Source organism: Ranitomeya variabilis, chromosome 4 (genome assembly GCF_051348905.1).
Source record: "Ranitomeya variabilis isolate aRanVar5 chromosome 4, aRanVar5.hap1, whole genome shotgun sequence".
Lineage (NCBI taxonomy): Eukaryota > Metazoa > Chordata > Amphibia > Anura > Dendrobatidae > Ranitomeya > Ranitomeya variabilis.
Genome location: NC_135235.1, coordinates 765,315,416 through 765,331,468, shown reverse-complemented (window position 1 = coordinate 765,331,468; position 16,053 = coordinate 765,315,416). Strand labels below are relative to the sequence as shown.

At 50.3% G+C, this 16,053-nt stretch overlaps 1 protein-coding gene across 1 annotated transcript in view; it reads left to right on the top strand.

Moving 5' to 3' along the window:
- Positions 1 to 8,356: 8,356 nt before the first annotated feature.
- Positions 8,357 to 16,053, top strand: part of LOC143766870 (uncharacterized) — a 512,717-nt gene continuing 505,020 nt past the window's right edge. Inside the window, exons 1-4 of the mRNA XM_077254866.1 lie at positions 8,357 to 8,527; positions 15,253 to 15,402; positions 15,532 to 15,711; positions 15,795 to 15,918. Coding sequence (XP_077110981.1) covers positions 15,325 to 15,402; positions 15,532 to 15,711; positions 15,795 to 15,918 — 382 coding nt within the window. The 5' untranslated portion in view covers positions 8,357 to 8,527; positions 15,253 to 15,324. The remainder of the gene's footprint in view (positions 8,528 to 15,252; positions 15,403 to 15,531; positions 15,712 to 15,794; positions 15,919 to 16,053) is intronic.

Genomic DNA, 16,053 nt, shown 5'->3' with positions numbered 1-16,053 from the left:
TGTGGCCTCCTCCTGCTGTCACTGTCACTCTACAGACAGACGGAATGAGAGAACACGCGCTCTATGGGACACATATATCCACGGCTCATAGGAGGGGGGAGCGGTCACTGTGGCCTCCTCCTGCTGTCACCGTCACTCTACAGACAGACGGAATGAGAGAACACGCGCTCTCTGGGACATATATATATACACGGCTCATAGGAGGGGGGAGCGGTCACTGTGGCCTCCTCCTGCTGTCACTGTCACTCTACAGACAGACGGAATGAGAGAACACGTGCTCTATGGGACACATATATATATCTACGGCTCATAGGAGGGGGGAACGGTCACTGTGGCCTCCTCCTGCTGTCACCGTCACTCTACAGACAGACGGAATGAGAGGACACGTGCTCTATGGGACATATATATATATATATCCACGGCTCATAGGAGGGGGGAGCGGTCACTGTGGCCTCCTCCTGCTGTCACCATCACTCTACAGACAGACGGGATGAGAGAACACGTGCTCTATGGGACATATATATATATATCCACGGCTCATAGGAGGGGGGAGCGGTCACTGTGGCCTCCTCCTGCTGTCACCATCACTCTACAGACAGACGGAATGAGAGGACACGTGCTCTATGGGACACATATATATATCCACGGCTCATAGGAGGGGGGAGCGGTCACTGTGGTCTCCTCCTGCTGTCACCATCACTCTACAGACAGACGGAATGAGAGAACATGTGCTCTATGGGACATATATATATATATCCACGGCTCATAGGAGGGAGGAGCGGTCACTGTGGCCTCCTCCTGCTGTCACCGTCACTCTACAGACAGACGGAATGAGAGGACACATGCTCTATGGGACACATATATATATCCACGGCTCATAGGAGGGGGGAGCGGTCACTGTGGCCTCCTCCTGCTGTCACCATCACTCTACAGACAGACGGAATGAGAGGACACGTGCTCTATGGGACACATATATATATATCCACGGCTCATAGGAGGGGGGAGCGGTCACTGTGGCCTCCTCCTGCTGTCACCGTCACTCTACAGACAGACGGAATGAGAGGACACGTGCTCTATGGGACATATATATATATCTACGGCTCATAGGAGGGAGGAGCGGTCACTGTGGCCTCCTCCTGCTGTCACCGTCACTCTACAGACAGACGGAATGAGAGGACACGTGCTCTATGGGACACATATATATATATCCACGGCTCAAAGGAGGGGGGAGCGGTCACTGTGTCCTCCTCCTGCTGTCACCGTCACTCTACAGACAGACGGAATGAGAGAACACGTGCTCTATGGGACACATATATATATATCCACGGCTCATAGGAGGGGGGAGCGGTCACTGTGGCCTCCTCCTGCTGTCACCTTCACTCTACAGACAGACGGAATGAGAGAACACGTGCTCTATGGGACATATATATATATCCACGGCTCATAGGAGGGGGGAGCGGTCACTGTGGCCTCCTCCTGCTGTCACTGTCACTCTACAGACAGACGGAATGAGAGAACACGTGCTCTATGGGACACATATATATATCTACGGCTCATAGGAGGGGGGAGCGGTCACTGTGGCCTCCTCCTGCTGTCACCGTCACTCTACAGACAGACGGAATGAGAGGACACGTGCTCTATGGGACATATATATATATATATCCACGGCTCATAGGAGGGGGGAGCGGTCACTGTGGCCTCCTCCTGCTGTCACCTTCACTCTACAGACAGACGGAATGAGAGAACACGTGCTCTATGGGACATATATATATATCCACGGCTCATAGGAGGGGGGAGCGGTCACTGTGGCCTCCTCCTGCTGTCACTGTCACTCTACAGACAGACGGAATGAGAGAACACGTGCTCTATGGGACACATATATATATCTACGGCTCATAGGAGGGGGGAGCGGTCACTGTGGCCTCCTCCTGCTGTCACCGTCACTCTACAGACAGACGGAATGAGAGGACACGTGCTCTATGGGACATATATATATATATATCCACGGCTCATAGGAGGGGGGAGCGGTCACTGTGGCCTCCTCCTGCTGTCACCTTCACTCTACAGACAGACGGAATGAGAGAACACGTGCTCTATGGGACATATATATATATCCACGGCTCATAGGAGGGGGGAGCGGTCACTGTGGCCTCCTCCTGCTGTCACTGTCACTCTACAGACAGACGGAATGAGAGAACACGTGCTCTATGGGACACATATATATATCTACGGCTCATAGGAGGGGGGAGCGGTCACTGTGGCCTCCTCCTGCTGTCACCGTCACTCTACAGACAGACGGAATGAGAGGACACGTGCTCTATGGGACATATATATATATATATCCACGGCTCATAGGAGGGGGGAGCGGTCACTGTGGCCTCCTCCTGCTGTCACCATCACTCTACAGACAGACGGGATGAGAGAACACGTGCTCTATGGGACATATATATATATATCCACGGCTCACAGGAGGGGGGAGCGGTCACTGTGGCCTCCTCCTGCTGTCACCATCACTCTACAGACAGACGGAATGAGAGGACACGTGCTCTATGGGACACATATATATATCCACGGCTCATAGGAGGGGGGAGCGGTCACTGTGTCCTCCTCCTGCTGTCACCATCACTCTACAGACAGACGGAATGAGAGGACACATGCTCTATGGGACACATATATATATACACGGCTCATAGGAGGGGGGAGCGGTCACTGTGGTCTCCTCCTGCTGTCACCATCACTCTACAGACAGACGGAATGAGAGGACACGTGCTCTATGGGACATATATATATATATCCACGGCTCATAGGAGGGAGGAGCGGTCACTGTGGCCTCCTCCTGCTGTCACCGTCACTCTACAGACAGACGGAATGAGAGGACACGTGCTCTATGGGACATATATATATATACTAGCTGTACTACCCGGCTTCGCCCGGGTTAATGACTGCTGTTAGCAAAATAGAATGTGTTAACAAAAATTTATTCTGCACACAAAAACCACAAAACAAATAGATAGAAATGTAATTATTAAAAGGCAAAAACTAAGCAAATAGAAGCATTTCACAACATATATTAGCTTTGTTATACTGAGAATGTCTTTGTTGCCTATATTAACCAATCAGAGCTCAGGTTAATTAACTGTAGCAAAATAGAAGCTGAGCTGTGATTGGTTGCTATTGGCAGCCTGATAAATCCCCAGCCAACAGGAAGCCCTCCCCCCTGGCAGTATATATTAGCTCACACATACACATAATAGACAGGTCATGTGACTGACAGCTGCCGTATTTCCTATATGGTACATTTGTTGCTCTTGTAGTTTGCTTATTAATCAGATTTTTATTTTTGAAGGACAATACCAGACTTGTGTGTGTTTTAGGGCGAGTTTTATGTGTCAAGTTGTGTGTGTTGAGTTGCGTGTGGCGACATGCATGTAGCGACTTTTGTGAGATGAGTTTTGTGTGGCGACATGCGTGTAGCAACATTTTGTGTGTTGAGTTGCATGTGACAGGTTAGTGTAGCAAGTTGTGTGCAGCAAGATTTGTGCATGGCGAGTTTTGCGCGTGGCGAGTTTTATGTGTGGTGCATTTTGAGTATGTGCAAGTTTTGTGTGAGGCAACTTTTGCATGTGGTGCAACTTTTGTACATGTGGCAATTTTTCTGTGTGTGCAAGTTTTGCATGAGGTGAGTTTTCCATGAGGTGAGTTTTGCACGTGTGGCGAGTTTTGCGTGAGCCTAGTTTTGCATATGGCGAGTTTTGCATGTAGCGAGTTTTGAGTGGTGACTTTTGTGTTTCGACTTTTATGTGGCGAGGTTGGTGTGTGTGTGTGGTGAAATGTGTGCTGAGGGTGGTATATGTGTTCAAGCACGTGGTAGTGTGTGGCGCATTTTGTGTTTGTGTTCATATCCCCGTGTGTGGTGAGTATCCCATGTCGGGGCCCCACCTTAGCAACTGTACGGTATATACTCTTTGTCGCCATCGCTCTCATTCTTTAAGTCCTCATTGTTCACATCTGGCAGCTGTCAATTTTCCTCCAACACTTTTCCCTTCACTTTTTCCCCATTATGTAGATAGGAGCAAAATTGTTTGGTGAATTGGAACGCGCGGGGTTAAAATTTCACCTCACAACATAGCCTATGACGCTCTCGGGGTCCAGACGTGTGACTGTGCAAAATTTTGTGGCTGTAGCTGCGACGGTACAGATGCCAATCCCGGACATACACACATACATACATACACACATTCAGCTTTATATATTAGATATACCTGTATGTAATCTCCTGTATATAGTATATACCTGTGTGTCATCTCACCTATATATAGTATATATCTGTGTGTCATCTCCTGTATATAGTATATACCTGTATGTCATCTCCTCCTATACATAGCATATACCTGTGTCATCTCCTCCTGTATATACTATATACCTGTAGGTAATCTGCTCCTGTATATAGTATATACCTGTGTGTCATCTCCTCCTGTATATAGTATATACCTGTATGTCATCTCCTCCTGTATGTAGTATGTACCTGTATGTCATCTCCTCCTCTATATAGTATATACCTGTGTGTCATCTCTCCTGTATATAGTATATATCTGTGTGTCATCTCCTCCTGTATATAGTATATACCTGTGTGTCATCTCCCCTGTAAATAGTATATACCTGTGTGTCATCTCCTGTATATAGTATATAGCTGTATGCCATCTCCTCCTGTATTAGCCCTCGTTCACACGTTATTTGGTCAGTATTTTTACCTCAGTATTTGTAAGCTAAAATGGCAGCCTGATAAATCCCCAGCCAACAGTAAGCCCACCCCCTGGCAGTATATATTAGCTCACACATACACATAATAGACTGGTCATGTGACTGACAGCTGCCGGATTCCTATATGGTACATTTGTTGCTCTTGTAGTTTGTCTGCTTATTAATCAGATTTTTATTTTTGAAGGATACCAGACTTGTGTGTGTTTTAGGGCGAGTTTCGTGTGTCAAGTTGTGTGTGTTGAGTTGCGTGTGGCGACATGCATGTAGGGACTTTTGTGAGATGAGTTTTGTGTGGCGACATGCGTGTAGCAACTTTTTGTGTGTCGAGTTGCATGTGACAGGTTAGTGTAGCAAGTTGTGTGCAGCAAGTTTTGCGCATGGCGAGTTTTGCGCGTGGCGAGTTTTATGTGTGGTGTCTTTTGAGTATGTGCAAGTTTTGTGTGAGGCAACTTTTGCATGTGTTGCAACTTTTGTGCATGTGGCAATTTTTCTGCGTGTGGCAATTTTTCTGCGTGTGCAAGTTTTGCGTGTGGCGAGTTTTGCACGTGTGGCGAGTTTTGCATGTGGAGAGTTTTGCGCGTGGCGAGTTTTGAGCGGCGACTTTTGTGTTTCTACTTTTATGTGGCGAGGTTGGTGTATGTGTGGTGAAATGTGCACTGAGGGTGGTATATGTGTTCGAGCACGTGGTAGTGTGTGGCGCATTTTGTGTGTGTGTTCATATCCCCGTGGTGGTGTGATTATCCCATGTTGGGGCCCCACCTTAGCAACTGTACAGTATATACTCTTTGGTGCCATCGCTGTCATTCTTTAAGTCCCCCTTGTTCACATCTGGCAGCTGTTAATTTGCCTCCAACACTTTTCCTTTCATTTTTTCCCCATTATGTAGATAGGGGCAAAATTGTTTGGTGACTTGGAAAGCGCGGGGTTAAAATTTCACCTCACAATATAGCTTTGACGCTCTCAGGGTCCAGACGTGTGACTGTGCAAAATTTTGTGCCTGTAGCTGCGACGCCTCCAACACTTTTCCTTTCACTTTTTCCCCATTATGTAGATAGGGGCAAAATTGTTTGGTGAATTGGAAAGCACGGGGTTAAAATTTCACCTCACAACATAGCCTATGACGCTCTCGGGGTCCAGACGTGTGACTGTGCAAAATTTTGTGGCTGTAGCTGCTACGGTTCAGATGCCAATCCCGGACATACATACATACATACATACATACACACACACACACACATTCAGCTTTATATATTAGATATCCACGGCTCATAGGAGGGGGGAGCGGTCACTGTGGCCTCCTCCTGCTGTCACCATCACTCTACAGACAGACGGAATGAGAGAACACGTGCTCTATGGGACACATATATATATATCCACGGCTCATAGGAGGGGGGAGCGGTCACTGTGGCCTCCTCCTGCTGTCACCGTCACTCTACAGACAGACGGAATGAGAGAACATGTGCTCTATGGGACATATATATATATATCCACGGCTCATAGGAGGGGGGAGCGGTCACTGTGGCCTCCTCCTGCTGTCACCATCACTCTACAGACAGACGGAATGAGAGAACATGTGCTCTATGGGACATATATATATATATCCACGGCTCATAGGAGGGGGGAGCGGTCACTGTGGCCTCCTCCTGCTGTCACCGTCACTCTACAGACAGACGGAATGAGAGAACATGTGCTCTATGGGACATATATATATATATCCACGGCTCATAGGAGGGGGGAGCGGTCACTGTGGCCTCCTCCTGCTGTCACCATCACTCTACAGACAGACGGAATGAGAGAACATGTGCTCTATGGGACATATATATATATATCCACGGCTCATAGGAGGGGGGAGCGGTCACTGTGGCCTCCTCCTGCTGTCACCGTCACTCTACAGACAGACGGAATGAGAGAACATGTGCTCTATGGGACATATATATATATATCCACGGCTCATAGGAGGGGGGAGCGGTCACTGTGGCCTCCTCCTGCTGTCACCATCACTCTACAGACAGACGGAATGAGAGAACATGTGCTCTATGGGACATATATATATATATCCACGGCTCATAGGAGGGGGGAGCGGTCACTGTGGCCTCCTCCTGCTGTCACCGTCACTCTACAGACAGACGGAATGAGAGAACATGTGCTCTATGGGACATATATATATATATCCACGGCTCATAGGAGGGGGGAGCGGTCACTGTGGCCTCCTCCTGCTGTCACCATCACTCTACAGACAGACGGAATGAGAGAACATGTGCTCTATGGGACATATATATATATCTACGGCTCATAGGAGGGGGGAGCGGTCACTGTGTCCTCCTCCTGCTGTCACCATCACTCTACAGACAGACGGAATGAGAGAACATGTGCTCTATGGGACATATATATATATATCCACGGCTCATAGGAGGGGGGAGCGGTCACTGTGTCCTCCTCCTGCTGTCACCATCACTCTACAGACAGACGGAATGAGAGAACATGTGCTCTATGGGACACATATATATATATCCACGGCTCATAGGAGGGGGAGCGGTCACTGTGTCCTCCTCCTGCTGTCACCATCACTCTACAGACAGACGGAATGAGAGGACACGTGGTCTATGGGACACATATATATATCTACGGCTCATAGGAGGGGGGAGCGGTCACTGTGGCCTCCTCCTGCTGTCACCTTCACTCTACAGACAGACGGAATGAGAGAACACTTGCTCTATGGGACATATATATATATCCACGGCTCATAGGAGGGGGGAGCGGTCACTGTGGCCTCCTCCTGCTGTCACCATCACTCTACAGACAGACGGAATGAGAGAACATGTGCTCTATGGGACACATATATATATATCCACGGCTCATAGGAGGGGGAGCGGTCACTGTGTCCTCCTCCTGCTGTCACCGTCACTCTACGGGATGAACAGCTGGTGGCTGAAGACGTCTACCATCCTCCATGACAGGGACAGATAGAATGGACAGACTTCTACCATCGTCAATGACAGGGACAGATGCCATTTACCTTTCCGAATCTCAGGAAAGATGGGGAACAGACATGAAATGCACAATCACCTCTTTTATGCTTTGCTGCAATGTGGGTGCCCACATTTTTATGACATTTCTGTTTAAGAGTATCGCATCTGGTACAGAGTCCTGATGGAATAAATATAAGAAAAAGTATAGATAACACAGCCGGCGTCCCCCCCTCCCCCCCCCCCCGCACACCCGGCGTCCCCCCCTCCCCCCCCCCCGCACACCCGGCGTCCCCCCCTCCCCCCCCCCCGCACACCCGGCGTCCCCCTCCCCGCACGCGATCACATATCGTGAACTCATGTTTAATAGGCATTCACTCTGTGCCGCGCTCAGTGTCCTGTGCGCCTGCGCAGTGTCCGTGCTCTCCTCACACAGCAGCTCCGGGATCCTACAGCCTCTAATGGTGAGAAGGGGGCGGGCTGGAGGAAAGGAGTGACGCCCACTGAGCGGTGACGTCAGTGTGCTGTGCGCCTGCGCAGTGTCCGTGCTCTCCTCACACAGCAGCTCCGGGATCCTACAGCCTCTAAAGATGAGAAGGGGGCGGGCTGGAGGAAAGGAGTGACGCCCAGTGAGCGGTGACGTCAGTGTACTGTGCGCCTGCGCAGTGTCCGTCCTCTCCTCACGCAGCAGCTCCGGGATCCTACAGCCTGAATTCCCTGACTGGCTCTCACGGAGAGTAACATCCCGGAATGAAGCTGCCGTGACTCCGCCTACTAATCATTTAATTGGTTCCTACCAGGTAGGAGTTTTTATAGTTTTTATATTATAGGTGGGCGGGGTTTCACCTGCATGAACTGAGTCACATAATACTAGGGACCATTTAGACCATGTGCACACGTCGGTTCCGGTCCTCTGTGGGTTCTCCCGCAGCGGTTTGATAAATCTGCAGGGCAAAACCGCTGTGGTTATCCCTGCAGATTTATCACGTTTCGTCTTGCGGTTTCCGCTGCGGGTTTTGGTTTTACTACTGATGCTGCATATGCAGCATCAATAGTAATGTTAAAAATAAAAAAAATGGTTTATAGTCACCCTCTGATGTCCGGATCTCCTCGGGGCTGCACGCGGCGGTCCGGTTCCAAACATGCTGTGCGAGAAGGACCTTCATGACGTCACGGTCATGTGACCGCGACGTCACCGCAGGTCCTGCTCGCACAGCAACCCTGCGACCGGCCGGCCGCGTGCAGCGCTGAGAGGTGAGTATAGCATCATTTTTTATTTTAATTCTTTTTTTTTTACCACAAATATGGTTCCCAGGGCCTGGAGGAGAGTCTCCTCTCCTCCACCCCGGGTAGCAACCTCACATTATCCGCTTACTTGGGCACAGCCCCATGGGGGAAGTAAGCGGATCAATGATTTCCTATGGGTGCAGAATCGCTGCGATTCTGCACAAAGAAGTGACATGCTGCAGGTTGTAAACCGCTGCGCTTTTGCGCGGTTTTTCCCGAAGCATGTGCACAGCGGATTGCGGCTTCCCATTGGTTTACATGTTTACTGTAAACGCAATGGAAACCGCTGTGGACCCGCAGCATCAAAATCGCCGCGGATCCGCGATAAAAACCACAACGTGTGCACATATCGTTATAATGCGAAAACCGCCGGACTGAGCGAGGCCCCGCCCCTCCCTGTGACGTTGTCTCCTCCCGGGATCCTCCGCGCTAGAAGCTCCTTTCTCCCTGTGGATTCCCGGTGTCCGGTGTGCGGCTCTGCAGGTGGAGTCTGCGCAGTCCTCGTCATCCTCCATGTGGGGGATTCCTCCTCCTATATCGCCTCCATACTCCGCACCCTCACACCTGTGTGGCTGGTGATTAGTACAGGTCAGGGCCTCAGCATGTACCGTGACCGCTCGCTGCTCCCTCAGTAGCTTCCTGCAGTGCGGAGCTGTGGGGTCAGTGCTGGTATTGAAGGAGCCAACACACAGAGCGCCCCCTGCTGGGACCGAGAGGAGTCTGCGGTGTGAGTGACCGCTGGGGCCTGCAGCTTCTCAGACTCGGGGTAGTGACTGTGACTGGGAGTAGTCTGCAGTGTGAGTGACCTCTGGGGCCTGCAGCTTCTCAGACTCAGGGTAGTGACTGACTGTGAGGAGTCTGCACTGTGAGTGGCCGCTGGTGCCCTCAGCTTCTCAGACTCGGGGTAGTGACTGTGACTGGGATGAGTCTGCAGTGTGAGTGACCGCTGTGGCCTGCAGCTTCTCAGACTCGGGGTAGTGACTGACTGAGAGGAGTCTGCAGTGTGAGTGACCGCTGGGGCCTGCAGCTTCTCAGACTCGGGGTAGTGACTGTGACTGGGATGAGTCTGCAGTGTGAGTGACCGCTGTGGCCTGCAGCTTCTCAGACTCGGGGTAGTGACTGACTGAGAGGAGTCTGCAGTGTGAGTGACCGCTGGGGCCTGCAGCTTCTCAGACTCGGGGTAGTGACTGTGACTGGGAGGAGTCTGCTGTGAGTGACCAAGGGGCCTGCTGCTTCTCAGACTTGGGGTAGTAACTGTGACTGGGAGGAGTCTGCAGTGTGAGTGACCGCTGGGGCCTGCAGCATCTCAGACTCGGGGTAGTGACTGACTGAGAGGAGTGTGCAGTGTGAGTGACCGCTGAGGCCTGCAGCTTCTCAGACTCGGGGTAGTGACTGTGACTGAGCGGAGTCTGCAGTGTGAGTGACCGCTGGGGCCTGCAGCTTCTCAGACTCGGGGTAGTGACTGGGAGGAGTCTGCCGTGTGAGTGACCGCTGGGGCCTGCAGCTTCTCATACTTGGGGTAGTGACTGACTGGGAGGAGTCTGCGGTGTGATTGACCTCTGGGGCCTGCAGCTTCTCAGACTCGGGGTAGTGACTGTGACTGGGAGGAGTCAGCAGTGTGAGTGACCACTGGGGCCTGCAGCTTCTCAGACTCGGGGTAGTGACTGTGACTGAGAAGATGTTATGACCTGGTGGTTAAGGAGCAACATAGGACGAGCTCTGAGGAGGTGGTATCTGTACTGACCGCAGTTCCTGATCCTAACACCAACACTAGAAGTAGCCGTGGGATGTTCCTGTCACTCCCTAGACACCTCGTCACAGCCTGAGAACTAACTACCCCTAAAGATGGAAACAGAAAGCTATCTTGCCTCAGAGAAAATCCCCAAAAGGAAAGATAGCCCCCCACAAATATTGGCTGTGAGTGGAGAGGGAAATGACATACACAGAATGAAAACATTTTAGCAAAGGAGGCCACTTCTAGCTAGACAGAATAGAAAACAATACTGTGCGGTCAGTATTAAAAGCTAAAAAATCCACACAGAGTTTACAAAAAATCTCCACACCGACTCACGGTGTGGAGGGCAAATCTGCTACCCCAGAGCTTCCAGCTAAGCTGAATATATCATACTGACAAGCTGGACAAGAAAAAACATAACATGAGCTGAACGATTAAGTCCACAGCAAGACTGTCAGTAAATGCAGGTGAGGACTGTAGAGATGGTGCAGACAAGCACAGGACAGGGTGGATGGGAAGAGAAACAAGGGCTTCCTAGTGTTAACCCTTCAGTGCCCCCAGACTGCAGGCATTAGTGTTACACCGTGCTTCAGTGCTGGAGTCAGGATGTGAGTTACCTTAGTCCCAAATAAAGATACACTGGCCTCATCCATGACCTATACTGTATATGGTGTGTATAGGAGGAGGACTCAGAAGGTTGGTAACATAGTGTTAGTCCTGGCCAGGAACATACAGGGAGGAGGATGGATCAGTTGCTGCTGAGGGTAATATAAAGTGATTTTAGGCGGAATCTGGCGAAATCTAGTACAGCTCCAATCATATAGTGTTACGCTGGTTTCACACTTGCATATTCTGCAATCTATGTGACAATGGCTGCACACAGATCCGTTTTTGTCTCCATTGACATTCAGTGGTGACAGATGGGTCCTGCGTGTGCATCCAGTTGTCACGGTTTTCCCACAGATCCAGGTGTCTGCATGTTTTACCAGATGCACAAAAGTGCAACTTGTTGCAGTTTCGAGTCATCTGAAAAATGCAAGCACAGGGACACGGACCGATCCGCGGCTACATGTCTGGAATTACCATGGAGCTCTATGGAGCACGGATCCAGGGCAGCATGTGTGCTTCCATGTGCAGGGATCCGTTGTGTGGGACTGAGCATGCTCAGAAGCAGGGGATGTGCTGTATGGGAACAGTATGCAGACATAATGTAGACTCTGCCTGCTGTGCTGTCATACAGTGAGCGGCCGCACTAGAAGGGCTTGTGCCCTATGTTATAGTGTATTGGGAGCCTGTATATAACATGGGGCTCCTGGTTAGGGGCTGCGCCCCCATATATTACTACTGGCCCCTGTGTGCTCCCATATATTACTACTGGCCCCTGTGTGCCCCATATATTACTACTGGCCCCTGTGTGTCCCCATATATTACTACTGGCCCCTGTGTGCCCCCATATATTACTACTGGCCCCTGTGTGCCCCCATATATTACTACTGGACCCCGTGTGCCCCATATATTACTACTGTCCCACGTGTGCCCCCATGTATTACTACTGGCCCCCGTGTGCCCCCATATATTACTACTGGCCCCCGTGTGCCCCCATATATTACTACTGACCCCCGTGTGCCCCCGTATATTACTACTGGCCCCTGTGTGCCCCCATATATTACTACTGGCCCCTGTGTGCCCTCATATATTACTACTGGCCCCCGTGTGCCCCATATATTACTACTGGCCCCCGTGTGCCCCCATATATCTACTGCAACCTCCTACTCTCTGGACTCCCCTCTAGCACTCTGGCACCACTCCAATCCATCCTACACTCTGCTGCTCGACTAATCTACCTGTCTCCCCGCTATTCCCCAGCCTCTCCCCTATGCCAAGCCCTTCACTGGCTTCCTATTGCCCAGAGACTCCAGTTCAAAACCCTCACAATGACCTACAAAGCCATCCACAACCTATCTCCTCCATACATCTGTGACATGATCTCCCGGTACCTACCAACACGCAACCTCCGATCCTCTCAAGACCTCCTTCTCTACTCCCCTCTCATCTCTTCTTCCCACAACCGCATCCAAGACTTCTCCCGTGCTTCCCCCATACTCTGGAACTCTCTACCCCAGCACATCAGACTCTCGCCTACCATAGAAACTTTCAAAAAGAACCTGAGGACTCACCTCTTCTGACAAGCCTACAGCCTGCAGTGATACTGAACCGCCGCACAACCAGCTCTGCCCTCTCCTAGTGTATCATCACCCATCCCCTGCAGATTGTGAGCCCTCGCGGGCAGGGTCCTCCCTCCTTATGTACCCGTGTGCCTTGTTTTTTTTGCTCATGTCTAATGTATTTGTCTATATTTGCCCCGTATTTCACATGTACAGCGCCATGGAATAAATGGCGCTATAAAAATGAATAATAATAAAATAATAATAATATATTACTACTGACTCCTGTGTGCACCCATATATCACTACTGGCCCCGTGTGCCCCCATATATCACTACTGTCCCCTGCGTGCCCCCATATATCACTACTGGCCCCTGTGTGCCCCCATATATTACTACTGGCCCCCATATATTACTACTTGCCCCTGTGTGCCCCCATATATTACTACTGGCCCCCGTGTTCCCCCATATATTACTACTGGCCCCCGTGTGCCCCCATATATTACTACTGGCCCCTGTGTGCCCCCATATATCACTACTGTCCCCTGTGTGCCCCCATATATTACTACTGGCCCCCATATAATACTACTGGCCACTGTGTGCCCCCATATATTACTACTGGCCCCCGTGTGCCCCCATATATTACTACTGGCCCCCGTGTGCCCCCATATATTACTACTGGCCCCTGTGTGCCTCCATATATCACTACTGGCCCCTGTGTGCCCCCATATATCACTACTGGCCCCTGTGTGCCCCCATATATCACCACTGGTCCCTGTGTGCCCCCATATATTACTACTGGCCCCCATATATTACTACTAGCCCCCGTGTGCCCATATATATTACTACTGGCCCCTGCGTGCCCCCATATATTACTACTGGTCCCCGTGTGCCCCCATATATTACTACTGGCCCCTGTGTGCCCCCATATATCACTACTGGCCCCTGTGTGCCCCCATATATCACTACAGGCCCCTGTGTGCCCCCATATATCATTACTGGCCCCTGTGTGCGCCCATATATTACTACTGTCCCCCATATATTACTACTGGCCCGTGTGCCCCCCATATATTACTACTGGCCCCTGTGTGCCCCCCATATATTACTACTGGCCCCTGTGTGCCCCCATATATTACTACTGGCCCCTGTGTGCCCCTATATATTACTCCTGGCCCCCGTGTGCCCCCATATATCACTACTGTCCCCCGTGTGCCCCCATATATGACTGCTGGCCCCCGTGTGCCCCCATATATGACTGCTGACCCCCGTGTGCCCCCATATATGACTGCTGGCCCCCGTGTGCCCCCATATATTACTGCTGGCCCCGTGTGCCCCCATGTATTACTACTGGCCCCTGTGTGCCCCCATATATGACTGCTGGCCCCCGTGTGCCCCTATATATGACTGCTGACCCCCGTGTGCCCCCATATATGACTGCTGTCCCCTGTGTGCCCCCTTATATCACTACTGGCCCCTGTGTGCCCCCATATATCACTACTAGCCCCTGTGTGCCCCCATATATCACTACTGGCCCCTATGTGCGCCCATATATTACTACTGGCCTCCATATATTACTACTGACCCCTGTTTGCCCCCCATATATTACTACTGGCCTCTGTGTGCCCCCCATATATTACTACTGGCCCCTGTGTGCCCCCATATATTACTACTAGCCCCTGTGCCCCCCATATATTACTACTTGCCCCCGTGTGCCCCAATATATCACTACTGGCCCCCGTGTGCCCCCATATATGACTGCTGGCCCCCATGTGCCCCCATATATATGACTGCTGGCCCCCGTGTGCCCCCATATATTACTGCTGGCCCCCGTGTGCCCCCATAGATTAGAAATGTCCCCTATATGCCCAATATATTAGTAATGTCCCTATAGATAGAAGATTACAGTGCGGAGAAGACGGGAAACCTTCATATACACGGCCGGTGGTGATGGAGTCAGTGACCGACTCTGGCCAAATATGTTTCTAGAGCCGTAGTAGAAGATGAAGATGTCGTCCTCATCATGAAGTTGTTATTTCTCATGTTGCGTGTAATGAATATCTCCTGCAGTATTGCTAATGCCGATTCCAGGGTCGGTAAATGAGACGAGAATTAGCGTTATGGAAGATGAGTCTATGAGAAACGTATTCAGCTGCCGACTCCGAGGAAGAAACTGCTTGTTGTCTGTGGCCTAAATATATAGGATTTATTAGTAGATGTAAAGAAGGAAACTAAATACTGTAAAATAATACATCTCCTCATATGTTTCCCTTATTATCTCCAGTAATTGTATTATTACACAGGATTCTTATGATGTTTCATCGGCTCATCTTCTCATTCAGGTCTCTACAATATCAGATCCTCTCAGTGAAGATCTTCTACAAAAGAGAATTTTCCTGATTTACCCATCAAAGATGGATATGGACAGAGACAAAATGGCGGAGAGGATATTACACCTCACCCTAGAGATCCTCTTCCGGCTTACTGGAGAGGTGAGAGATTCTGATGACGTCACATTACATCATTCTTATCTATGGGAATAACAGATGGACAGAACTGGGGAGGTGAGGACTCTGGAAATGTCTGTAGTGAGATTTATTAATGTGTCTCTCCATTACCAGGATTACACAGTGGTAAAGAAGACCTCTAGTGATCGCTGTCAGGATCCTGTGTCTGAGGGATGGGGAAGACCCCTGAGCCCAATCACGGGGCCTCCACCTCACCTCCTGATCCATGAGGACATCAATGACCAGAAGATCCTAGAACTCATCTACAAGATGATTGAGCTGCTGACTGGAGAGGTGACAGTGCTGAGAATGCTGGGACATTATACAGTAACACTATGAAGGGATCGGGGGGATGACGGTATCATTGTATGTGTCAGGTTCCTATAAGGTGTCAGGATGTCGCTGTCTATTTCTCCATGGAGGAGTGGGAGTATTTAGAAGGACACAGAGATCTGTACAAGAACGTCATAATGGAGGTTCCCCAGCCCCTCACATCTCCAGGTAATAGACAGGACTAAATACACACGGCCTATAATTATCTGTATGTAAAGAATGAATTCAGTCCCTGTATGTGTTTCCTCCAGATCTATCCAGTAAGAGGACAACACCAGAGAGATGTCCCCGTCCTCTTCTTCC